We start from the raw sequence: 27,183 nt of genomic DNA, 5'->3' as shown, positions 1-27,183 counted from the left end.
CTATCTGTTTTTCCAATTGTGTCATAACAAGTGCCTGGTTTATTTTGTGGTGGTCACAGAACCTGTTCAGCTTTGTAATTAATACTACTTTCATGATTTAATATGCAAAGTAATGCTTTCACAGGTCAGATCTACAAGGACTTCCCCCCCCCCCCCCCCTTTTTTTTTTTTTGTTTGGTTTGGTTTGGTTTGGTTCGGTTCACAGGTGTGTATTTTTTAATGGCTGTGTAAAGTTTAAAGCGCCCTTATTTAAACTGGTGGTACAAAAAGGCTTTTGATGGTATTTTGTTCTGGGATTTGGAGTAAGCTGTATTGGTTTGAGAGCTCTTGCTGGACATTGTTTGAAGTGGACAGATGCTAAGAAACCTTGTTCTATGCTATGCAGCGTTGCTGATTTAGCTCTTACCTGCATAGTGAAAGTGGCAAAATCCCCTGCTGCAATACAGCTTACTCCAGTTTATGGGAAAGAACAAATTTTTCTGGTGTATCTACATTTAGATCTGTCAACAAAAAGGATAGATACAGCATTTTTAAAAAAGGAAAAACCCCTGCATTATGAAGTTTCTATTAAATTGCTTGCTAAGCCTTCAGGTACAGTAGGAAAGAAACTGATGCTGTAAAGGGAACATAGTCATGACATATCATTTTATTTCAGCTGGAAAAATGTGGCCTCGCTTGGAGCAGAAGCTGCCTCTCTGATGAGGCCATGGTCTAGTTGTGTGGTTGGGAAAATGAAACGCTGTCTGAGCGAAGATATTGTCAAACCCACCAAGGTTAAACACCCTTTGCCCCAGGCGAATTCCCTTGTTTTTATAAGCTGCTACAGCTAGGCTGTAAAATGGAGGTCTCCAAGCAAAGCTAAGGTAATAACCACAGGTGGTAACTTAAGGCTGCCTTCATGAACTAAATTCTGAATTTTCTGCCCTTACAATAAACAGAGGATGTGTGAAGTAGATTCCTCCCTATCTTGCTTATGACTCATATAAATGTGTCATATTTCTTGAAGCAGATAATCAAAATCTTCAGCCAAACCCTTGCACATCGATGCCTTAATTAAAATCAGGTTGTTTTGTAGGTTAATTGCTGATACTTTATCCACCAGTGTAGTACTCATTTTTTCCTGTTAAATGGCCGAATGAGATCTGACACTAAAAAAATACTCCCTCTTAAGATGGATTTCTTTTTTTTTAATCTTTAGACCAAACAGTAGTCCCGTTGAAGGGACTAATTTCAGAATCACTGAGCCAATAGTAAAGATTTAAGTAGCGAGAAAGTAGTTATTCTGGGTGTTTGGTATAGGCTTAGTAGTATTACATGGATTTACAGAAATGAATCCCCCTGGTCGGTACTGATAGATTCTATAGTTATCTGGTCACCTCTGACGTGCCTTCTTTACCAGAAGGATATCCTGGCTATTACCCCAAAATGCTTTGGAGTCACCTAATTCATCTGTAATCTTCCCAGGATAACAGGGAAAGCAGCGGGTAAGTATTAGCTGAGAAACCTGAGCTGTTTCGCCCTGGGATAATGGAAAGATAATATATTATATGAGAAGATGTCATCTCACCAAAAAAATGAATTTTGGGAGCTGGTACTTCATACAGGATATGTAAAGTGCTTAAATGGGGGCTTGCTTGGTGTTCAATTTTATTCTTTCATTTATTCTTTTTGACTCACAGATTGGATGCTTCTGAGCAAAATCAGATTTGCTAAATGACAACTCGCATGCAAGAATCGGATGACAAAAAAGATGAATACGGTATACGATGTATGGTGCAGATAACAGTGTCAAGACAGTGCGTTGCAGAAGAGAGGGGAAGTTAGGAAATAAAAGATAAAAATGCAGCCTCTCAATCAAAATTCAAAGCAGTGGAATTGGTGAGGAAGAGAAATACCAGCAAGCCCCTTCTTGGGGGTGGCGGTGGTTCGGTCAGTTAGGGCAAGGTGAGCTTGTGCTCATTTCCCCAAATTCTGGGGGAAGCCTGCACGTCTCGGTGCACTCTCCTTTCTGGGGCTGAAGGGGCTGGAAGAGGGAAACTTGGCTTTTTTGATTAGATGTGCCCAGCTCCACCGAGGAGCAGCATTTAAATGGCAAAACTGGCAAAGGACAAACCGAATCCAAGCTGTTCTGTGGGGTTTTTACAGGGTGGGCCAGCATCGTCACCTGCTTTCTGCTTGGCCCATAGGGCGCGTGCAGGTTCAGAAAAGGAGCGCAGCCTATGGAAACAACAGATCCCTAAGCACATCTCCTGCCTCTCTTATTTCTCTGTGCATCTCCTGTGCCTTGTCTTCCATCTCGTCAGAGTCAAGCTGTACTCACCTCTAGGGCACCTGGGTGCAGAGCTTGAAAGGATGGAGGCTAAACACGGGCCCTGAGCAGAAGGAGGCTGGTGTCAATAAATAGAAACAGAAATATCGGAAGGCCAATTTACACGAGTGCACCCTGTGTCCAGATTAATACGCCTCATCCAAAAGAGGCAAGAACAAACCTGTTCTCCAAGGGCTGCAAATAGGCGGTCCCTTCTTGAGGGAAGTTTTGCGCTGCAGCTTTTCCATTTTGTATATCAACTAAGTGGAGGTGCCTGCCTCAAACTCCTGATCAAGTCTGGCCTGGCTGGAAAACTTCTGTTCCTGAGCTACTTGTGAGGGAGCTGCTGTAAACCCCGCATTTTCTAAAAGCATTCCTACGTCCACCCCCCCAGAATTTATTAGCAGCCAGGATACTGATCCTTGATCCCGAATGCCCTGAAGACTCTTGTGCCTCTGCTGACCTCCTGGAAGAGCTAGTTCTCACTGTTAGCAGTGGGCAGGGGGGTATGGGGGCTGCTGTGGTGCTCGCCCTTGCTGCTGGCATGGGATGAAGTGTAACAGGTCCATGACATCTGGTGTACGTATGGCCCTGTGTACCCACGAGGGTTACGTGAAGCAACCAACAGCCACCTCCCCTTGATGTCGCTGGGAAGTTTGTATGTCCCTCCAGTGTGCACTGAGGCTAAAGGGAAGATTGAAGCCATAAGCGAGGGCAAGGTGTGTTTTCAGGTCTTCCAGCAATCACCAGGTTGCTTTTGCCCTTCACCTCTGAAAATCCTGTGCTGGACCTTTCCTTAGCCTTTCCTTTCCTTAGGTGCTGGGAACAGACGTGGTGCAAGAGTAAGACGACAGTGGTTCCAAAGAGAAGGTGAAGTTTCAAAATATGTTGGGTTGGCAATAGCTCTCGGCTCCTAAGGAGAACGTCCTTTCCCTCCAACACACAAATGCCTGTCGTGCAACCTCCGTGTTGCCTGGGAGCCCTGGGGCACTGGCAACGTCCGCTTTCAAGATGAAATTCTTTGCTGTGTCTCTCTTCCTATCAATAGATCGCTGACTTGGGATTCTGCTAGGGAAGAAGAGGTGGCAGTGTGAACCCACAGGGGAAACTTGGAGGCAGTGTCTGTGTGAGGGGGGCAGGAGAGCGGTTTTGGAGACTTCAGCTCTAGATGGATAGTTTGCAGTTTTGAGCACACCCTTGTGGGGAACGTGGCAAAGGTGGAGTATAAGCCATCTGATATTTTTCTGTCCGGTTGTCATGAGCTTGGAGCTGTGCGGTTTGTATGAAGGATCCCATCTGGGGTTTTGTACCTGAACGTTTTTAAGTAATGCTAGCGTTCACTCAAAATGCTTGTTTTGATCTAAAAATGACTGTATTTTGAATACTGTCTTTCTGGGCGCTTCTTTTCTCTACTGCTTTCAGTACAGGCAGCCTGGCAGTCTTGTAGGACACTGAATTAAGTCACTCAGACTCCATGGGTGGCAGATAAGTGTTGTTGTTAATTATATTTAATACCGCGGAGGGAGGGAGCACCAACTTGAAATGACTTGCCAGAGCCTGTGAGTTTCTGTGGGAGATGTTAGCAGAACCGGAGCTGTAAAGTGTGGTGTGAGCGCTAGACAGGGGACCACAGAAGCTGCCCAGGACACTTGCTGGGTATCCAGGAGCAAAGCCACATCAGCTTTATAAAGGACACTGAGCTTCTTAAAAGGGCTTTCAGACTGTAATGTGGAAAGCAATCTAAGGCCTAAGTGGTGTTAATGTTCTGACGCAAGGTGCTTTGTGTATCATCAGACATGCAGAACGGTGACCACAAAGCTTATTTTGAAATTTGCCATATAATTTATCGTCAAATGTGTTTGCACAGCTAGATTCCACGATATTTTCAGAAAGATTCTTCTCCCCATGCTTACAGCAGTGATGGGAGAAGAGGCTGTGAAGTGCTGTATCACTCAGGACAACTTTTCTTGTCTTTGATGCAGAGCTCAGAGCAACTCTGCAGCCTAACTGGGAGAATGCTGGGAATTGCTTGAACATCCTGTTGTTCCTTACGTGTCTCAGCCTAAACCTGGGCTGCTTTGGCTATTTGCGCTGCAAACTTGGTTTTGATACTTTAAAATATGTGGGTTTTTTTTAGTTGAAAGGCAACGTTGCTTTCAAATTTCATGCTGATCAAGAAAAGAGACTTAGCAAAGGTGGGGGGTCTAGTGAACCTGAGCCACTGAAAACTGGCGTGATTTTGCAGTCAGAATTCAGCCCGGTCCTGACTGATGTGGAGGTTAGCCTGTGGAATCCCGTCCCTTGCAGGAGATCTGGTTTTATCAATAAGTTGTTTGTTGTCCTCTCCAAAAAGGTTGCCTAGACTTTCTAAGAATAGGAATTGCCGGATCGGGTCAGACTGTGTTCTTGCTTCTTTCGTGTGTGAAGAGCAAGACATTCAGCAGCCCAGCTCCAAATTGGTTTTTGTACCATTTTAAGGCCATGCGAGCTGCCTTGCGGTTGGTGTTTTGGATCATGCCTTTGTCATTCACTGGTACATTTGGAATTATTCAGCTCCCCTGAGTTGAATTAGGAGAAGTTTTATGTCATCAGTTTCTAACTCCTGACTTCTAGCAGGTATAATATCAGTGAAGACTGATGAGTAAAAGAGAATTCACTAGCACCAGGAGTATTTCCATGGTTAAATTTGCTGTTTCAATTTTGAAAAAGTTCTTAAGATACTCTGTCAGTGCATGCCAATTCTTATATATATGTATGATTGATGGTGCTTCAGGTTTTGCCCCAGGCTATTCCCAGTCTGCTTGCAAGTGATGCTGGTAGTGAAGTTTCCACTGCTGCCCTTATGTGTGATTTAGATTACAATAGAGCTAAAAACATGCTGGCCCTGAACCACTTCACAACAAGAGATACCATCCCTCCCCCCCCCCCCCCCCCGCCCCAAACTCACAAACCTTGAAACAAAGCCTGCCTGGGGAGACTTTGGCACTGTATTAAATAACCTTGCTGAGAAATGGTTTCTCATAATTATGGCCTTCCTAATAGGCACCATGGGTAGTATCGACACAAAGCTATCTGTATTACATGGTTTGACCTGCTTTAACCCCAGCCAGTCTCCTGGAGATATAGAAAATATCTGTTCCATACAAAGGTCTTGTCTTTCAGGCAAAGTAGGAGCGGTTTGTTTAGAGTGCTAGCTTTCGAAGAGGAGATGTTATACTTTTTGTGGGTAAAAGTCACCCCACGGAGGCTATCTGAAAGCCTGTGCATCCATGTCAACAGCACGTAAGCGGCTGTTTTTGTATGCCAAAACGAATTGCTCCCAAGTGTCTCCACTTAAGACCGCTGTAGCTGCACTGTGCTTAGGCAATAAGGATATTTTGGGAAAGCGTATATATTGCTCACGATGTCAAGGGAAAAAAAGGTATGCTCTTTTAACTTTTCGCTGACATGAAATATTTGACCCAGATTCAAACCTTAATGAAGACTAGATTTTGCTAGGTTTTTATGTCCTTAAAAATTCCATTTTGTTTTGTTTTGGTTTTTTTTTTTTTTTTCCTTTCTCTTCTGAAGAGGTTTTAAGTCTGTCAGGCTAATCCCTAAGTGGGATCAACCTCTGAGCAGTTAAGTGGTAAGGAGATTTCCATAGGGTTACTTGGTTCCCCCTCCCCACCTGTGGAAGGATAAGGTTATTGTACAGGCAACGTTACAGGTGGCGAAGGAAACGAGTTTCCCGATATTCTCCCCTCAGAAGAGTAAAGCTACGGCCTCCTCAAGACTCTCCAATGTACGTACCCCTTAATGCCTCGTTTTCCTGCAGTGGGAAAATGGATGTCTCCAACCCCAAAAGCCTCCTGAGCAGGCACGCAGAGGTGCCTGGAGGCTGCGTGAGCCCACGCCGTGCTCAGAGCAGGACCTGGAATTAATTCCTGGAAGGGCTGAAGCGTGCTCGCCCGGTCCTGATGCTGGGAGAGATGGATGTGTTGCCATGGCGCTGGGAGGTTTCCCCAAATCCCACCGCTCCGGCAGCTGAGTCGGCTCCCAGCAGCAGCGTTGTCCTAATTGTGACTGTGCAGCAGCAAAACAAATACTCGGAGATTTCCATAAAGGCTATAATCAGAGGAGCATCCCTTGCTTTTTAATATGTGCTGAATGGGTTCATTTGTAAGCTTATTACGACTTCAGAGAGAAGCTATTAGGGTGATCATTAGCTGCCTGTGCGAATAGCAAGGAAAAACGTGGCACGTTCCAGAATAAGCCCCTTTTTAATGTCTGCACTTTGAGATGCGTTAACAATAACCAGCCATGCTGTCTTTCGTGTTTCCTTTGCCCTGAGTAAGGACAAAAGAGAAAGGAGATGGGGAACAGCGAACTGTGTGCTTTCAAAATAAGTTCAGATGGAGAGAAAAACGAGGTGTTAAGAAAGCAGCAAATTCGCTAGTATGACATTGTGTGTCTTGATGCAGTATCTGTTATCCATTGGGAAAGCAAAAGCAGCTGGGAGCCAGCTTGTGAGTCTTGGCTCGTATCTCGCTTAGTCCCTCTACTCCTGTCATCTACGTATGAATTGTGCTGAGGGTCTTTTGTCTGCCTGGAACCTGATCGTTGCTGGAGCGCTTAGATTATACATCTTTTGAAGGAAGAGAGAACATTTAGAAACACGTATGCCAAGATTATGGGATTTATTAACTCTCGTTTATTTTCTTGCAGAACATCTGAAGCTGTATTGCGGGCTCTAGCCGTGGTTCTCTCTCTGCTCCTTCACCTTCTTACTCTTTCTTAATCGGAAATCAGAAATATCTGTAGCAAAAGACGTTGGATGGTTGGTGTTCATACCTTAATTGGGACAGGTGTGGTTGAGATCAGTCACATTTACCTTTCGCACCACATTAGCTGAACTTTTAAGTCTTAGAGTAAGTTAAAGGTGCTGGTTTCACTGAAACTCAGTTAAGTTTTGCACATGGAATATTTGGCATATGTACCAGTTTGGCTGTAAGCAGGGTAACTTGGACGTCATGTCTGCCTCTCTTCCCTAGGTCGTTTCTCATGGCCTCTGTTGCATTCACGTTTTCCTGGACATACCACACCTATAGCTTGTGAAATGTATTTGTTTTCTAGGTAAATAAATCACTCTGAATTGTGAGCTCTGCGGGATAAAGAATTTCCTATTGTGTTTAGAATCCAGGGCACTTCAGGATGCATTATTCTTCTTGTTAATAACATTTAAAAGATGGCCAGAATCAGATAAATAATGCCACTTCTCAGATTTCTAGCAATACTATTTTCTGGTTTATTTAGTATTATTGAGATCCCTCATTTAAGATCTGCTTTTCTTACAGGGTGTTTTTCCTAATCTTTGCTTTTCTAAACTGATTAAACCTGACTGAACTGACTGTTTTGTTTTTGCATTTGTGTAGGCAGTTACCTTGATCAAAGAGAATTTATTTTTCATTTTGTAAAATACTTAATGCATTCAAAGTTCTGTTTGGGATTCCTTAAAAGCAATTAAGATTATTAGTCCCCCAACTAATGGTGTTAAAGAGTGGGTTTCTTTCCCCCCCACCTCCTCCTTATGAAAAAGCACCGAGAACAACAACAACAACAAAGAAGTTAACCTACTGATCTGGAGTTCCCTTCTGCATTAAAACAGAAAATAAAAGCAGGTTTCAAATTCCCTTGCCCATGGGCCCTTGCCCGTGCCCCTGCCTGTCTGGGGCTGCTTTTTCCTGCTAAGGAGCGATCATCATCATCTTTTTGATAGGACAAGGCCCTGCGGGTCATAGTAATCCATTTTGATTGCTTCCTTGCTTTAAAATCAATCACTTTCCTCCTCTGCATTGTTTCCCCGAAGCCTGCAAAGTATCAGGAAACTTCTTAAAATATTGGAAATCGTGGTCTGAGGAGGATAAGGTTGCCACAGCAACTGCCCAGCATTTCTGAGATTTATTCCTGCCTCTTTCAAAATAATCATGAATGCCACAAACTCCTGAGGCATTTGCTGCAAACAAAGCAAGGCTGTAGCCAAAGAGAATGGAAAAGAGCACGGAGGAGTTGGTTGTTCTAAAGGTGAGATGTGTCAGGCTAAGGGAAAAAGTGTCAGGCATTTACACTTTATGTTAAGCGCCCTAAGCGTCTGGAATGCTGCGCAGGCATATGGAGTGTTTCAACACTCGGCAGTATCTGACATGGCAGTGGGTAATGTCACTTGGCTCACGATGCAACTCCATGATCCACTCGAGAGGGTGACATCGATTCCATCCTGAAGGGAAGTATTTTCAGACATAGGAGGCCAAAGTTAGCTGCCTCCCTGTTGGTATTCTAAATAGGCTTCTCTCTGGGACAGAGATGCCTGTCAAAGAGTGTAACTTGCCAGCCAGAAGTAATCAACTTTTTCATGGCTTTGGGACCGGTCTCAGCACAGACTGGTAAACAGAGGGCTGCACCGAGGGTCAGGAGATCTAAAACATCCATTTCCCCTTTAGCCTTGGTTTTCTTAATTGCTAAACAGAATTAATAGTGTTATATTATCAGTGCATATAATCTTTGGGTCATCTGTTTAGAAAGACAGACAATCAATACCCGTATGGTTTCATGGTACTGTGGTTAATACAAGGGGAAATACACCTGTGAGCTATCTGAGGACTTTTTTTTAAGGAACAGAACTTAAAAGAGTTGCAGGCTATCAGATGCGTTGGTTCTGTATGCAGTATCTTCTTTCCCGAGATGGCTGATGGCTGTGTGTGAAAAGCTGTATGAAAGAACCGGACATGATTACCTATTGAACTTTGCTTGGGAAGGGGCCAAAGTGAGCTGTTTGTGTTTCCAACAGCGCTGTATGCGCATTTGTACTAGTTGAAATGGAGTGGTTTGTGGCCTGATGCTATATTGGCACTTCAAACACGTACCGTAGCACTTTTCCAAACGTTACAACATTTAGGAGGCTAGGTTCTGCTCTGGGACGTCTGAATTTCAATTTTGAATGTCTGTGTATGGGTGGGAGATTTTACCTCTGTATGATTTCACGTATTCTGTGCGCACATTGTGCAAAGTTGCAAATATAATATATAGACGGTAAGTGTTGTTGTATTGGTTCTGTTGCAAAGCCAGTGTTATTTATGTGAAGCTTTAAGAGATTCAGTCCAGCCCTCTTTTCCCTCCTGTGTGTGACCGATGTGCTCTTACGCAGTCTTTTTGTGGCAGAAGTGTGTCTTCATTAAAAGCAGAGAGGCAAGAGTCGGGTTGGGATGTGGCCCAGTTGTCCTGAACGCTCTGCTTGGGTAGGAAACAGGACAGTTTTAGCAGCAGCTCAGATTCATTTGAACACCATCCCAAGCCTCATATGATTTTAGTGTTATAAAAGCCAATCGGGTTATTGTTTTAAGGTACAAGATGCCCCTAAGGGCTTTGCTCACTCGACTGTACTGAGGAATTAAATGCTCTCGGGCAGTGTAACGACCTCATTCGCTCCAGTGTTGCAAGGCAAGGCAGGCATCGCTGGTAAATGGGCCCATATTACAGTGACATTAGCATTTTAATGCAACTAAAGAGGAGGTAGATTGACTGTAATTTAGTATCTAGTTGCATGGCCTTGTGCAGGTCCCCTCATCGCTGCTCCACGGGGGCCGATTATAGTTACACAGTGCACTTTGGAATCTAATTGGATTTACATGCAGTAATGTAGTCGTGTCACAGCAATGACTCCGCTATGCAAGCACTATGAAATTCCAATGCAATTAGTTATTTATGTAGGAGCAATAGTTACAGGATAACGCATGGGGCTGATAGCTTGTGCCAAGCTCCAGTTCAGGAGCAGCAAACGTTTTCCTTTTTTCTGAAGCCGTTGCAAGGGAATGATACTATTCTGATCCTGCTTCCACAAAGATGTTTCTCCTCACGCTTCACCATGCAAGCACTGACCCGTTGCAGAGATCCAGCAGGACATGACTTCTGTCTTCTTCAGCTTCTCCTTTGGCTGTGAACGTATGGGCTGGCGTGTGTTTGGGTTTCTCTCGATCCTGCAAATGTGGTGACCAGAGGGGACTGGAAGGAGCTCGAGGCACTTGTGAAGCAGGACACCTGTAAGCCGTTCACCTGGTGCCCTTCCTGCACTAGTTAACGTGCAGGAGGCTGGATTTCTCCCCGAAACAGTCCTTGCTTCTCCATCTTGCGCCCTCCATTCATTTCTTGTTTCACTTGCTACCTGTTGAATATATCGGCCCCTTTTTGCCCCCTTTGCTCTGGCCCTCCATCTGTCTTTCTTGCTGCACGAGACCAGCAGGCGTCATGAAGTTTAGCCGCTTTTCCTTCGTCAAAGCTCGCTCCTGACCGAGAGCCACTCGAAAAGCAGTGAAAGCGAAGAGAAGGCAGTGCTCGGCAAGACTCGGTCCGGTGGCTGGAGATGAGCGAGGAGGACGTGCCAAATCCAGCTGCTGAGGCAGCGCAGCCCCGAGGAAGGAGCCTTGGCCACGGCCGTGACTCCGGCTTCCATTGTTTCCCCAGCGACTGTAATTAAAGGCATCAGCTTGCTCGAGTCACAATTAGGCACGGCGGTTTTGCACTTTCTGCAATTCTCCCTAATGACAAAATCGTAGCTATTAACCAAAGAGAGTCTGTTTGGCAGGGACTTCCTCCCCTTTAGGGCCGTGGAGTAAGATGGAGCATTGCTGTTGTTTGGCACCAAACACGCTCTTTCATCCCTTCTGATGCAGCACCTGCTGGTACCTACTGAAGCATTTAAGCTCTTTCTCTCTGTGGTGCCGTAATTTCTTTAAAATGTTATGACTTAAGAGGAATAATAAAAAAAAAAATCCTCTCCCACGCAGACCTTTGAGGGCTCGTGGGGATGTAATTATATGCACACGCAGTAGGAGCAGGAATCCTATCATTCTGGTTACTTTCCTAATGATAGGTTTATATAGCACACTGTCATCTCTGCTTTAAAGTTAGAGCCGTCTTCTCCTGGCAACAGCTATCCCAGGATAGCGGCATCACAGGACAGGCCAGCTCAAGAAATTGTCTCAATTGCATGTGCGAAACGCAGGGTGAAGCGTCCCCGTAGACAAAAGAAAAAGAGAAAAAGGTAAGAGTGCGCACTGGGCTCTGTCCGGAAGGGTCTCTCTACTATGGGGCAGTCTACGCTGGCTCGTAGACCCTCCGAGCTCCTCTCCGGTGGTCCTTGCGCTTTCTGCGGCCACTTGCAAGCTCGTCACGTTGCATCCTCCGAACTTCCACACGGGTGGTAAAGCTGCGGTGATCTGGGGCAGCCTTCTTACGCCGTGTTGTAAAGTGGGGCAGTTCAGCCGCGGCTCGGCAGATGCCTTCAGAACTGCGCAGCGGAGGTGGATCGATTGGTTTATAGATGTTTGTACCCTCCAGATTTCAAAAGGGAAGCCGTCCTTGCTTATCATTCAGAGATGTAGGTCCACAGTGACAGAGGAAGGACATTAAATGTGAGGGATTAATGCAAAACAAAAAGTCTATGAATATTCATTATATGTTTTATATTATAATAGTTTCAGCCACCTTGAAACTCTTTGTTCGCTTCCTGCCAACAACAAATGATAGACTTTTACTCACAGAACTCTTAATGGGAGGCAATTTTCAAAGGCACGTTCACAAATGTTTGTGGGAAACAGATGTTAAGTGCACCCCCTCCAGAAATCACGATGAAATGCTGGCAGTGAGAGAGCAGGGACAGACCCAGGTGACTTCTCTGATCCTTCCTAGGGAAGCGGTGGCTTCAGCAGAGCTGTGAATATTCCCAAACGATTTGCAAAGGACGAGCGAGTTAGTGCCAAGCAACCCTATGGGAATACTGCACCCTTATGGCACGGGGCACTGTTCGAATAGTTGGAGGCTGCCCCTTCCCGACAGACCCTGCAGTGTCAGATGGGTGGAAAAAAACCAACCTGGGAGAGGTTGGCAAGAGTCAAACAAGCACGCTTTGCACGTTCGTTTGTAGTCTCACCTCGCCTTTGCCTAGCCAAAGACTGTCATTAGCGTTGCGCAGGCAGAAATCGACATTTACGGAGAAAATTGTAGCCGTTAGCTGGTGGGCAGTGGCGGTCTGCACCTGGGTCCATCTGCCTGCACCGGTTTATCTAACGCCTTTGGTCAGGCAGTGCGGTGTCTCCGCCGTTCCTCTCTGTTGCTGCTTCCCAGGCAGTGACAGCGAGGCGAAGGGAGAGGAAAATAGTTTGCTCAAGCTGGCGTGAGAGCTGGCTGGAAGAACGAAGGATAGCGCCCGGTGTTTCAGGCTGTTGCTCCTAATGGCTGGGCTGGGCTTCCCAAAGATGCATTCCATCTCCCTTCCTCTGCCTTTTCCATTTTCCCGGTAAATGGGCTGGAAAGTCACAGCAGATTAAAGTTTGTCTAAACCTCCTATAAAATATCGAAGGTGCAGCTGATATTAATCTAGTCCTGTTGTGGTATGAGGTGCATGTGTAATGGGACTATAGATTTACATGTGGTCTGTGGGCATTTAAAACACCCCAAAGGTTGTTAAAGAGATTCTGAGGAACTGGATCCCTCGCTGGGTATTAAAAGCTCTTCATTAGTGCTAATGTACACTAAATTAAGGTGGCAATTAGGCTGAGCATATTCATCAGGATGGTGTGTTTTAATAAATTGTGTATTTAACATGATCGCATTTTATTGACTTCAGCAGTAATTGCATATTTTTCTCTTACAGGACAAGCTTGACTGGAAAGAGATATATGGGACACACAGACAATTAAAGACTAGAATAGACACCGTGCTTCAAGTCCCAAGATTTGAGAAGGTGAGCCTTGTTTACAGCTCTTTCTTCCCGCATGCCAGATGCTCTCTCTGTATCTCTGTCAAGGCTGGTGAGGTGTAGTTATTGTGTGCAGAAGGGGGGTAAGAAATACACAGCTCATCTGCCCTCATATCACCTGCGAGGTGTACTGCAGCGAGTCGTCGCCCTTCGGTCTCCTAATTACAAACTGCCCCCACCTCTGTTCTACCTAGAGGAGCAGACTGTGTGGAAATAATACTCTAAGAGGGTTTTCTGGAAGGCACCACCTGTTTAGATATGTTCTTAGCAGACCCCTCCGCTTTGGTTTAAAGGAGTTGGATACTGCTTGCAGAGAGTGAAGACAGAAATCCTCTTGGGAGAGGGGTACTCCGTGGAGGAAGGCGAGCACGCTGAGCCAAGTCTCCTTACCTGCAAGCCAAAGGGTGGGCTGCTGTGTTGCTGGGGTGGGGATGTAATGGAGACATGCCAGGCTGTGGTGGCCCAGCTTAGAGCTTCAGGGACATTTCTAGTGACATCTCAGCTGGGACAGCCTCTAGAAATTGATGCATTGATTTGGAAGAGAATGTGGTCCACGTTTGCCAGTTCCTTTAAAGGCTGTCTTGGCAGAGGTTCTGGAGAGCTTCAAATATGTCTTCTGCTTTTACTTGGTTGCGTTGTGCATGAATATGAAAGTAGGTGTGAGTTAGCACCGTTTGCTCCTCAAGCTGTCGGCTAATATTTTGTAGGAGGTACTGCAGAACCGGTTCTTAGGTTTAAAGGAAGCAATGGATCAGTTCGGTGGACAAGGTCTTCACGCACGTTGGCGGCAAAGATGTTTATGTGAAAAGATACACGGACAATGTGATAGAAGAGAAGGGACTGAAAAAGTGGTTTGCATGAGAGTTGGACAAGGTGACCTCTAGATGTCTCTTCCGATCTTGGTTATTCTGTGGTTTCTTTCAGTTATTCAAGATGGGGAAACTGTGATGAGCCATCAGGCAAGTGCACGATGTTTGAATTTTATGTAGTGAAATAGGAATAGTCTGCAGAGGGATGTAAGGGATGGGGATTACACGGCTGGAACGGTAGGCAAGGAAGATGGTTCGCACACTTGTTTGCAGTAAAGGGTCGGAGTGGTGTGACATGGAAGGTGCAAGGACTGAGACTGGTGAAGATAAGGTGCTCCTGAGAGTTTTGATAGACTGGGGAATCTCAGTCCTTGGAGATATTCAAAACTTAACTAATATGATCCTGAGCAACCTTCTCTAACTTCGAAGTCAGATCAAACTTTGGAATTGGCCCAGGTTGGAGGCAGTGGGTGTTTGTACTCAATGACATCCAGAGGTTCTGTCTGACCTAAATTTTTTGGTGATTCCATCTCCAAGGCAAAGGTAAAGGAGCAACTGAAGCGAAACCGTGGTTTTCAATCCAGCGTGAAAGGGGTATGGGGGTAGAAAGAAATGTCAGTGGTAGCAAGGAGAAACTTGGAAGCAGTTTTTGGGGGTGTGGTTCAGCAGCTGCCTTTAGATATGTGAAGTTCAAGGTAGCTGCAAAAGCAAATGTCAGAGGGAAGGAAATAAATGGTGGCTGGAGAACAAAAAAATGCATTGCCTTGAAAAACTAGACTTTATTCCTAACTGATTACAGCAGCTGGGGTATGTTTCCTGGCTACACTGCTGGGGATTTTTAGCCTCCCCATCACTTAGCAAGATAAAATTCATATTGGGGGGGGGGGGGGGGGGGGGAGGGAGAAATGTAGAATAATCTGCCTAAGAAAAAGCTGAACATTTATAGCTACATTTTAGACAAAAACAAATGCATCTCATATGTCTCACAGGTCTGAGATGGGACAAGCCAGGGAAAGCATCTGTCAGCCGCTGTCTTCTGCAGTTCTGACTGTTAATGTTTGCTTAGCATTAAATGTCTCCTGCAGAGGAGAACTTAATCTGTCACAGATTTGGGGCCTGGAGGAGGGGAGAGAAGATATTTTTAAAAGGTAGATTAAGACATATGCGTTCGGTTTTTATTGCACTTGCATCAGCGTGTAGTCGGAGTAACTTACAAGATTTGCCTTTGGTGTGTACGGCTTAAAAATAAAAGCGGAAGGGAAAAGCAGCTCTGTGGGTCAGGATTGTCCTTTCATGTCAATTATTTTCTCCACGCAGCCTGTCATCAGGGACTTCAGGTACTTTCAGCTAATTAGTAAGGCAGCAGTTGGCACAAATGGTCTCATAATTACGTTATTTGTAAGTAACATTATTTGCATTTTGCTTGCATTGTTTGTAAATAGCATTAGTTATATACTCTTCGAAGTCTAGAGCACTACTGCGTATATGAACTAGACAGTAATATGTTTCATACATGCTGGAGTGCTTGAGCTCTGACATGAAACAGTTTTAAGTGCTACGTAAGAGGTCAGATCATGCTTGTGGTTGATTTGCCCTGTTTTAATCAGTGCAATCACAGGATCCAAATGGTGACCTTGTGTGTGCTGTTTGGGAATCTGGGTACCCAGCAGAAACTGGAAAGGGTGTGTTACGCTGGTATGTGTGGGGCTCTCCAGGCTCTAAGTTCCAGCACTGAAACAGTTGTTCAGAGCTCCTGTTTCTCGGATCAGATCAGCGCGTTGGCACTTTTTTGGAAGTTTGCGTTGAGCTCTTTTGATGCGGAAGCTCTGACGTGCTCTGTTCTTGGCATTGCCAGCCCAAACCTCGCACTGTTGCTACCGACTTCCATTTGCACATCCTGAGTTGAAGGACTTCGGGATTTGTAAACCCCACTGGGTGTGTTCCTGGCTTGAAGCACAGCACAATTAGTAGGGTTGCGCTTCGTTGTTGCTTCGCTGTGTGAAGCGTGGTGGGTTTAGAAATCGCAAATCTGAGCCCAGCACCACCACTGGGGACAATTTCTTGCCCAGGCAAACAAGGGAGCCCTCGTTTGTCGGAGCTGAACGTGCCCGTGTTCGTGCTGCTCCCGGGTTACTGTGGCTGCGTGGCCCTGCCAGTGAAGTTTTCAGGACCCGATTGCTCAACGGATTCAGAGTCTCCCTTCCCTGCTCGTGCCTAGAAAATATTTTAACATACTGAGTGGATGCACAGGCAGGAGCAGTGCAAGGGATTGTAGCTTAGGTTTGTCTTTGAAAAGAAGAGGAGGCCTGTACTCAGCTCGTGTAAATCAGAGCAGACTGATTGCAGAGGAAGCAGACCCAGACATGGAAAGTCAAGTAAGGCAGGAATGTGATTTATCAACTCTACAAGGCAGCAAGACAGCATTAGACTCAGGAGCTGCTGCTTCTTGGACCACAGGCAATGTTTTTTCCTGTGGGTGCCTCTGCAGTGAGATGAGTGTGAATGATGTGAAGTGGCACAATACGGCTAAACTGGTTTGCTTTTTATTTCTTTTTTTGGCTAAGGCTACTATGATATGGATCATGTGGGTGAGTGCTCAAGGCATCAGGACTTAAAAGGTTCTCAGATAACTTTCAGACTTTGGCTAATGTACTGAGATTTAGCCATCCTTTGTTTCATTGGAGCATAACTTTTTGTGTGGTGATGGGAACACCTGGGTGCCACTGATTGTGGGGCTCTTGAAGTTCCAGTATCCTATCGATTTGTCTGTATATTCGTATCCCTCCCTACTATAGTGTTCAAGCTCATGGGTTAGTGGAGCTGAAGGTCCACCTTTCCCATGGAACTGAAGAATTCCCTGCCCAGCTCCTTACCTTTCTGGACTTCAAGGTCTCCTTTCTCTGTGAGATTTGCAGACGTGGCTTTAAACACCATCAGAAACCCATGGGCATCTCCTTCAGGCCCATGTCAGAGCTCTGCGCCCCACTCCATCTCCTGCGCTCGTGGTCTTGGCTTTGAGTCTCTCTGGGCCAGAACAGTTGTGTATCAGATGTATGAGAAAAGAAACTGTGAGAAGAAAAATACTGCCCTTGGTCTCAGGTTCAGATTCAGGTTTGTGTTTCTCCAGAAGCGAGGTGGACTGTAACGACGGGTTTGTGGATCTTCTCAGGATTCCTCTAGCAAAGGGGATTCCCTGGGCAGTACCCCACCAGCAAGTCAGGCTGCTCTCCTGCCCCACGTGCGTGAAGATGCGGAGGGAGAGCGGCCACACGAGCTTCTGCATCGCACCGTTTGTGTCTCTGCCTGTTTTGCCACTAGGAAGGAACTGATCCGATTTTTAAACCAAGTCAAAGAAGTGCAGCGAACACACGCTGTATAGTAAAAATCTGGCTCTTACCTCAGGCAGCCTCTTGCTGGGAGCTCTGCCTGCCGTGGGTTTTCTCAGCTCTTTGGCTAAAGCAGAGCCGTTCCCGCGGTCACAGAGGGAAGCACCCCGTGAGGCTCTGCAGCGCTCCCGAGTTTTTTTGGATTAACAAAAACAATGAAGGAGTGAAACAAAGAGTTTTATTTCTGGCCTGGTGAAAACCTTGGATAATTTCTGTTTTTTTCTTTTAAGTGAATTGAACGTACTTTGCTAACATAGGATATCATTGGATGCAGGTCTATTTAGGGAATGGCATTCACAGTGGAGAAAGGGAAAGAGATGGGTTAAGAAGCTTGTGGGCTTCAGGAAGGCTTCTCTTGGGAGCTAAGCAAACTCGTGCCTCTGTGTTTGCATATGTATGTATCCATCTGTGCACGGTGCCATAGCTGCATTATCTTCTGTTTCAGTGAAAGTTTTGCTATTTTATGTATCTGATTGTCTGTCCCTCTAGGGTACTTGGTGATATAATTGCATATTGGGAGACACCGTCACATCATTAAACAGCAAGCAGAAACTTTCTTCCAACGTAGCCTCACCTGGTCAGGATTTATAGCTGCTCTTCCAATAGAATTAGACTCCTAAGCAGTTTGTTTCTCAACTCAGACATGGAGTTTCAAAACTGGTTAAGATTCCGTAGCGGTTTTTCCTGGTCTTAAAAGCTTATCAACGTTGATCCATGGGCTCTGCCTGCAAAGGACCTGTGCAGGATGGGGTGTAGAGCTCCAGGACTCCCCTGGCACAGTAACATCTCACACTGTGTGACAAGTAGGTATTGTGCCCCAGGGTCAGTAACCGTGAGGACAGCCTCCCCATGTCCACACGCTGCAGTCATTCCCAGCCCAGCTCCTCCAAATGTCTACAAGTTTCCCTGAAAACGTTGTCTGTGTTTATGTGGCATCCATTCTGTCGAGGAAGCTTGTATGGAGCTAACTCTCCCAAATGCTTACTTGTGAGTCTTTCAAATGGGTGCAGCTTATTTTGGCTCCTGTGTTAATACGATCTTTTTTGGCATGAAGTACGTGTGTACTTTCAGTGCTTCTTGGGCTTGAGAGACTTTACGGACTGGGAAAAAAAACAATCTTCATGTGCAGAGGGATATTTTTTCCCCCCAACATCTCACTCTGCAAGGAAAGCTAGGCTTTTCCTCTCCTGCAGCCTTCACCTTCACATCTGCATTTGCCTTTAGACCTGGCAGAATGCAAAGGGACTTAGCAGCAATCATTATCTCTTAGTAGCCTGTGCTATGTTGCCTTTTTCAGGTGAGAAATGAGCTCTTCTGTGTAATGAACTCCATGGGATCTTGGAGAAAATAGAAATGGAGGTAGGATTGTGTCACTGCAATAAAAAAAGAATGAGCGTGCTAAGGAAATGCTGGTCTTTTGCAGGAAGAATTGGATCAAGGAGCCTGAAGATCATGGAGGGAGACTGTCTGAGCTGCATGAAGTACCTGATGTTTCTTTTCAATTTCTTTATATTTGTAAGTACTTAGAATCCACTTTCTCTCCTGAATCCTCCTGTTTCCAGCAGCCTGCTGCTCCCCAGCGGGGTAGGCTGTAATTTGGTAAAGTTGCCACAGTTCAGAATATCCCCTCAGCTCTGCACTAGCAATCACTGAGGGTTTTGCAGCATCCAAAGACGCTCAGACATTGAGCAAGCCAGCACAGTGGTCACTGCTGCCCGAGTTATTCTTGTCCTTGGCAAGGGAGACCAGAGGGAAAACTCTAACTAGCGGTGTACGTGGTCTATCCTTGAATAGCAGAAGAAACTGCTTTCTAGTCCCGGGTGCCCCGCTGAGGTTTTCACTAGGAAACACAGTCATTTTCCTACCACACGTAGAGTCATTCTCGGTGATGCTGTTGCTCTCGTCTTTGATGGGAAGGGTGGGAGCACCCAGACGCCCTGGCCTCTGTGTTGGGGATGGTTCACGTGTGCCTCTTTACTGGGCTGACCTCTACAGACGTGGCAGCACCTCAAGACGGAGTCTTTCAGCATTAGGGAGGGAGTAAACAGTTGGTAGAGTGACTTGTCAAGGAAGAAAGGTGGTTTTGCTGCAAATGGCTCGTTTAGTGAGCAAGAGATACGAAGAGTAGCGTGTCAGCAGTCGCCTGCTCCGTGGAGAATATGTGCCGTGGAGAAACACAAATTCTCCAAGTGAACGCCTTTGATCGAAAGATGGCAATGAATCCAGTTTTTCTGCAGCATTTTTTTTATGTCGACCTATCTCCCTCTCTCTCCTCTCCTTGTGCCGTGACAGCTGGGAGGAGCATGTCTGCTGGGAGTCGGGATCTGGGTCATTGTGGATCCCACAGGTTTTCGAGAGATAGTGGCTGCCAACCCCCTGCTCTTCACGGGAGCGTACATCATGCTGGCTATGGGAGCAATGCTCTTTCTGCTGGGTTTCCTCGGCTGCTGCGGTGCCATCCGTGAGAACAAATGCCTGCTGCTTTTTGTAAGTGTCCTTGCAGTTTCTGTTGGCTTCCCAAGGATGGGGGTGACTGGGTGGATGATGCTGTGGGAAGTGCATGGATGGGTGTCTGTTAGCGTAGCCATTATTCCCCTAGACCATAAATAGGCTTTGGGTACTTTTATGCACAGCTAGAAGTACAGGGAGTTTGCTTGTTCCCTATGCCAGATTTGAGCCCAAGTGGATAAGGAGTCTGGGAGTGTATTTTGACCTTGTTAAGCTTTGTTTCAAAATGGTCCTATTTGGTTGTTTGGGTTTGGTTTTTTTTTACTTTTATAAAGTGACCAAAAATGGTTCTCTCTTGGCCACCCAAACCCCACTGCTCCACTTAGGGATTCACTCCTCAGTGGTTTACAACAGAGGGAACGTGTACAGCAAAGCATGTGTGTAACGGAGCCCTCATGTCAGCAGAAATGGCCAGCTCGGAACAGTGTGCTGGCCTGTCATCGCAGCCCTCAATAGCTGGTCGCTCCCTAAAGCAGGCTACTCTGCTCCTAAAATGAACCGGATTTGATATCTTTGGGCAAATTTTCCCCAGAATGACAGGGTTAAATTTCAGACTGTGTGGTCATCAAGTAGTATTTACAAAGAGCTAGCCTCTAAAATAAATCACTTTTGACTGATGCCATGAGTTCTGATACTGCGGGCTTTCCAGCCATTATCTCTTACTGGAAGGCATTACCAGTTATGTATTAAAAGACAAAAAGATCATTAGTTGTATTTTTCATTTTTGTCAAAAGTGACCTTTTGTTTCTCCCTCTGGGTCTGTTGGGGCTTTGGGTTTGTTTTTTGTTTTGTTTTGTTTTTTTAAAATCTCGATCTTACGGTGTTTTGTTACGATTGTAATCTTGCACAGCTGCTTCATGGTGCAGAAGAGGCTTGTCTAACTTTAAACAGAACAGGAAAGTCCTCTTTCTTGAAGGCAAAACCATTTTCTAGAGATGAGTGTGGCTTCTCTGAGATAAATTCTCTCTGGCCCTTGGCTCCCCCACCCCTTTTATTCATAATCTGCAAATGAGAGCCCCTTTTCTGGAAGCCTTTCTGGGTTTGATTTCTAGTGACTCACCTCAGAAGTAAATCAGAAAACCAAACGTATCAGTTTGTGGAGTTGTGGAGATCTGCCCGGAGGAACCTAATAAAAGGCAAAGGATGAGGCCCAATGAGCCTGAGGTTACTTCAAAGCCTGTCCCTGTCAGATTAAGAAACTAAAAGTTATGTCTGATGAGAAGTATTGATTGTAAGTGAATGGGAGAGCTGCATACAGATTGGGGACCTGGCTGGAGGAAGGAAGCTCTGGGCCATGCTCTCTCCTAATTTAACATTGCAGAGTTTCATCACTGTTTGAATGTTCCTCCTGGTGTTTTAGTTAATGCTCCAGTGCACTCAATTTTGTGGTTATTACTTTTCTAACTCTAGATATAGTTCTGAGCCCTGCTGCTTTATTTATTTACATTTATTATTATTTTATTTTATTTTATACTTGGAATGTGAGAAATACATGGGCTGGAAGTAATGCCCTAGACTAGGAGAAACTCTAAAAGTAATTACTGGATGAGGAATTAGTCTTCTGCTTTGCTCAGGTCTTCCAGGGCTTCTAGTATCAAAGTCAACTCTGTTAAACAACCTGCTGTCTCATGTCCAACAGCAGTGAAGCACTTGGACAAGGATCTGTGCTGGTACCAAGTGAGAAGAGATATGTGGCTATTTCTGCTTTTTGGGGGGCCACACCAGCCGATGTTAAAATACGTAAAACACCTGTGAAACCAGAAATCTGATGGGAGTAAGTTTTAGGCGCTGAAAAGGCAAACCATTCATGAGTATGTGCCAGAGAGACTGGGAACACCTTGCAAAATGGAGAGTGTTAGGCTTCAGGGGGTGGTACTTAGGAAGAAGTTGCTAGATCAAGTCCACTTATAAATCGTTAAAGAATTGATGAGCCGGAAAGCAGCTTGAGTGAGATTTCATAGTGATGCATAATGTATATCTGAAGCTTTTAGTCCAAATGTAAACAGAAGATAGAAGGGACAAGACAGATACACAAACCCATGTTGTCTAGGTTCTGGCTTCTGTGATTGCAAGGACTTTTATTTTTCATTAAGCTGCTTGTCTTTTGGTAAAAAAATCACCACTGTGGAACCTAACATGTTGCATTAAGCACAAGGCTGTGAACTGTTTCTAGATTTCCCAGCCTTTGGCTCACAAAAAGCAGCAAACACTGGCTTGCAAATGAGACACCAAATAACTTCTGGATTGTCCTAAAGACTCTGACTGCAAAAGAGCGCCATGAAAATCAGAATCCAAAGTGCTGATGAGCATACAATGTTGCACCACGGGACTGAATTCAGCTTTGCAACGAGAACAGTCCGCATTAGCTTCATTTGGCTTAGTTTTGAGTGCAGACGTCCTGTTTTGCACTGTTGTAAAATGGATGCAGTAGCCCCTGCAACTTTGCAGCATGAAAATGTGAGTCCTTCAGGTTAAAGACAGTTGCTGCTTTTTTTGGAACAGCATTGCTGAAACTGGAACGGTAAATGAGTTGTGGCAAAAGCAAAGCAAAGCATTGATTTGTGGAAACTTCTGATAAACCTGTAACCATCACCAGGAGCTGAGGCAGGATTTTTGACCAACATGCAAGACCCCACTCCTCAGGATGTTCACCTTGGATGCAGGGAGTACCCGTGTTCAAGTGTTGGGTCTCAAGCATGAGGCTGCTGTGTCCCATGCATTAACCAGTTGGCTGTTTAGTGCTCTCAGTAATCAATCTAATTTGGGGAAGCAAAACATAATAAGCAGATTTTGACTCTCCTTAAAATGCAGAATGAGAGCAAGTTCTGAAACACTGATGATCCATCTTCTTTTTCTCATCAGTCCTAATGGCTGCTCCTGTTTTTTTCTACAGTGACTGTTAAAAATCTGTAATGCAGACTGCACAATGTAAGTGTAAATCAGTTTGGGAATGATAATGAAGCTTATCAGAGATAATCTGGGAATGGCTGCTTCCTCCTACTTCTGCACAGACCTGTGCTGGAGCTTGGGTGAACATGTGTCTCCCAGTAATCAGTAAATGAAATGCAATTAGCAGGGCGATGGGATTAATCACTTGATCACCACCTTAGACCTCTTAGTGACTATGCTGAGATCCCTTGATGGATGATGATGTGAATTTGCAAAGCATCGTTCATTCTCATCACTTGTTCTTTGCCCTCCTGTGGTGAAATTAAAACAATCTCTGAGCAGCAAAAAAAGAAGCCACGCAGAAAACTCCAGCAGTAAGAATAAATTATAGAGTTAACTAGTTCAGCAAAATCGAGCAACAGCATTCTGTTAGCAACCGAAGTCCCTGCTCATCTGACTCTTCTTGTTCCCTCATTTGAGCCCAGGCTCCTTTTCTTTTGTTTCCACTGCAGAAGCAGGAAGAGAAATGGGACAGGGTGGTGCACGCACTTTTCCCGTGGGGAAAAGTCACTTATAGCTCTGATAATTGACAACAAAACATTTTGCCCATTCCAAGCAGGTAGCTTGAATTCTCTCTCCATTACCGAAATGCATGGTGCACAGCGTTTCAGACACTGTTTATAAATCATTGCTTTGGGGATCACAATAGTACTTCTGGCCCCATCTGCCTGCCTTCTGTTTCAGAAAGACTTTCAATAACCTTCTCACACGAAAAAACCCATCCAAACTTCTCTTGTGTTTATTTCTACTTGTTGCTTCAACCACCTTCACTGGTAACATGTACCACATGTTTATTACCCTCCATGCGATGTGGTCTTACAGAGTTCTCCGTTCACTCCTGTTTTTCTCACATGGTGCCAAAATCTGAGTTCATTTCTAAATGTTGACTCAGTTTTGTAAAATCATCTTTGAGTCTGTGGGCTAATTCTTGGGATCCTTGAATTTTAGAAGGGCTCACGCTCAAATGGTGATTTCTCTTTGTGGCTATAAGAACATAAAAAAATGTCCATCTAGTTCAGACTGTGGTTCCTCAAGCCCGCTATTTTGTCTCCAAGAATGGAAATAAATGCCATTTCAGGAGAGGGTGTGAGCCTAGCCACTTTCTGCTGTTCCCATAGTTGTTCGTCAGCACCAAAATTTGTTGGTTTAAGGATGTTAAAGGGCACACCACTCCCTGTTCCTTTTACTATTTGTTATGGACTGAAGCAGCATCAGACTAGCATGAGGCATCAACGTAACTGAGAATCGGTCCCAAAGACAGGTTGAGTCCTGAGTTCTTCGATGTCAGTCAGTGCTTTCCCACCCTGGGAGATTCGTTCCCTTCAACACTCTTTTCCCCTCTACTTGAGTTTTACCTCCAGCTGTGTACCAGTTTTCTGTGCCACCTCCGAGCAGAAGGATCTGAGGTGGGAGCCCACAGGAGTCCCGGCGCTCATCCAGGGTGGGAAACGCTCCACAGTACCTGAGTGCTCTGGGTAGAGGAGGTCCCAGGGTCAGCACCCTCACAGCAAGGCGTCAGCCTCTCTGGGGATGAGACCTCTTAAGTGCATCTGATTTACTTCTGTGGGGTGGGTGGCGAAGGCACGGAAAATCGCTCGGGCTTGGTAACATCACAGAAACAAGAAGTCTTTAGTACTAAAGACTGAAGACCGGGCTTGTAGAGCGAAGCAGCAGAAGGTTGCAAGGGCAACAGGATGAAAATACAGTTCCAGTTTAAACTGAACAACCATGTGCCTCTGTTTGCTTTCATTTCTCTTCCCTAGAATTATGACGACGCAAGTGTAATGGTTTTACTTCAAACTGGATGCCTGTTTCTCTTTTGCTACCACTCATTCTGCTGGCTATTGCTTTCAGTCAAGGCTGCAGCGTGCCCTTAATTTGAGGATATGAATATGCACACCTTGGATGCTACACAGGAGATACTGCACTTGCATAATCAAATTAAAACTATGATAGTGTGTTATCAACTCTCTGTAGACGTTCTGCATGGTTAATACTTGACTCAGTGCAACCCTCTTCTGTGGAAGAGGATATTAACCAAGGCTAATTTTGTCCTGAAATGCAGAATACTCTGAAAAGAGTCCATTTTTGGTCATAGGTGTAAATATTTGAGTATATGTCCCACTACCTCCTTCCATACAAAATGAGCTATGATCATAGTACAGTAAAATTGTTCATGTTGTGATGAGGAGTGTGTATGCATATGTAGGTGTATGCATGTGATGCGTGCACCTGTGTCAGGACAGTTTAACCCTGTACAAGCATCTGCTTTTTCCATCAAAGTAGGCTTTACTGTTTTAACCTGGTGCAGATTTATCAGGGGATGCTGTGGGTCCTGTAGTCTTATTCCCTTTTACCCATTAGAATAAGGCAAAAGTGTCACAAGCTCCCGCGTCCTGTGACATGGTCAGAGAGGGGCTGTGTCTGCTCCAGGTTACTGTCTCATAGGGTTTTTTTAATTGTCAGGGGGAAAAAAAGTTTCCTCAGTTATTTTTTCCATCTCTTTGGTGACTAGCAAAACCCTGTGTTCCTACTACCTATTGCACACACCTAATGGTATGTCTGTGGTTTGTTGTATTTGTTTGGTTTTTTTTTCATCTTCTCTCTTCCAGTTCTTCATGTTTATTTTGTTAATCTTCCTGGCGGAGCTTTCAGCTGCAATCCTGGCTTTTATCTTCAGAGAAAATGTAAGTATTCGATGGTGGGCAAACTCCGAACCCCAGTGGGATCGTGCCCAGCTGGAATGGTGGTAGCTGATTCGTTTGTAGAGCAACTGTTCATTTCAAATACCAACAAACCCGCTTCATTACTACCCTCAGTCTGCAGAACCGCCAGCAAGCCAGTGAATGCTAACTAACCTGGCGTGTGCAGGGTGCATGGTTTATGTACACAGGAGATATACACTGCGGGACTACTTAAATCCTGACGTTTTTAGAGTCTTCCCGATTCTTTTGCAGCCAAACCAGCTGCACATTCCATCAGAGAGAAGTTTTATAATAAAGTCACACTAAGGTTAAAAGCAAATCTTTCCTTTTTTCAATATAGCATGTGTTTAATGTTAATATTAATAGTGAAACCTCCTGTTTCCCCACAGAGCCAATGCTTGCTCTGCAGTGCAGAAAGTCTTTTGTGCATCTTCTAATCATATTCCTTCTTGAATTTTCATGTTGTGATGCTCACCAGATTCCTCTCAATGCTGCTTGGAAAATATCTCTCCTGACCTGCCCTGGCCAAGTCTCCCCATGTCCCATTTTGAGTCCCATCAATGGATCCATTGCATATTGCCCTGCTTACAAGTTTGTGGTCCTGCTCACCGCAGCTTCATGTGATGTAGCCTTTCTCTACTCTGCTGCTATGCATATTATTATATGGCCATCATCCCTCCCTTACGCTAGTCGTAAGCTTTTACTACACTAGTACTAAGCACAGTCTCATTTGTTTCTCTAACCAGCAAAGGTTTGTGCTTTTTTTTTTCATGTTCCCACATGTGCAAAGGAGAGCCTGACTGAACTAGGGCCATCCTTCTCAAGTCAGCCCATCTTTGAAATATGACTCTGAGTGATGGCTGTGAAAAAACATTGGCCAGTAAAGGTGGTCAGTAGTGACCGTTAGGATTTATTTTATTTGGCCTCTGCCAGGAGTAAGAGAACATACAGCACATTCCCTCTGCTGAACGTGACAGAAATGTGGCATGAGCATGGAAGGGCCATGTAAAATGATGATTTTCTTGAGGCAGGGTATACATTTAATTTTATTCATATAAAAAGATGTTGATAAGCAGAGAGTCAAGACTTAGGAAGCTCACAGCAAGACAGTGTGGTGTTTGTGCAGCAGAATGGTCCTGGGGGGAGGTAGTGAGAGGATTTATTTTTTTCCCCCTTTATAAGCTGGTGGTCTTTTGTCTTTGCCTCAGATCTGAAGGCCATGGGGAAGGGGGGGCACAGAATGGGTGCCCCATTCCAGCTTAGTCTTTGAGAAGTGCCCCCATGGGAACAGCTGCTGCTCCGTAAATCGGTTGCAGCCTGGGGGGGTCTGGTGCGTTACAGTTATTACAGCTCTGCTGTTAGGAGTTTTTAGAGAATTCCTTTGGTTCAGCAAAAGCAGCAGACCGCAAATACGTTACCTTGCAGGATAAGGTCGCAGTGGTTATTCTAGACTTCTGTGGCATCTGGCGGTGTTTTGTGAGATAAAACTTGAAGGGGAGCAACTTCTATCTTTCTTGAGCTTGTCTCCTTGTTTGTGTCACCAGCTTCCCACTCTGTCAGGATGACTGACAAGAAGGGCTTAAATGGGAAGGAACGAAGAACGTCAGATCCCAACATAGCTGGAGATAGCTTACGCAGAAGTTAAATTCAGTCTGAAAATTCTTGTGGTTTGTTCTTGCTTCAGGTTTCTTCTGGGAAAAAACCAACAACAACAAAAAAACCAAAC

The 27,183-nt window shown here is 45.1% G+C and overlaps 1 protein-coding gene across 2 annotated transcripts in view; it reads left to right on the top strand.

Annotated features, from left to right (window-relative positions):
* The window catches only part of TSPAN18 (tetraspanin 18), a 120,252-nt gene that overhangs the window by 80,717 nt on the left and 12,352 nt on the right, over positions 1–27,183 (top strand). For both annotated transcript variants that reach the window (XM_049825670.1, XM_049825671.1), the window contains exons 3-6: positions 12,996–13,085; positions 18,719–18,810; positions 19,588–19,782; positions 25,365–25,439. In XM_049825670.1, the coding sequence (XP_049681627.1) occupies positions 18,748–18,810; positions 19,588–19,782; positions 25,365–25,439 (333 nt within the window). In that variant the 5' untranslated portion in view covers positions 12,996–13,085; positions 18,719–18,747. The remainder of the gene's footprint in view (positions 1–12,995; positions 13,086–18,718; positions 18,811–19,587; positions 19,783–25,364; positions 25,440–27,183) is intronic.

This window comes from Accipiter gentilis, chromosome 22, assembly GCF_929443795.1.
Source record: "Accipiter gentilis chromosome 22, bAccGen1.1, whole genome shotgun sequence".
Taxonomy (NCBI): Eukaryota; Metazoa; Chordata; class Aves; order Accipitriformes; family Accipitridae; genus Astur; species Astur gentilis.
This window is presented reverse-complemented; position numbering and strand designations above follow the sequence as displayed.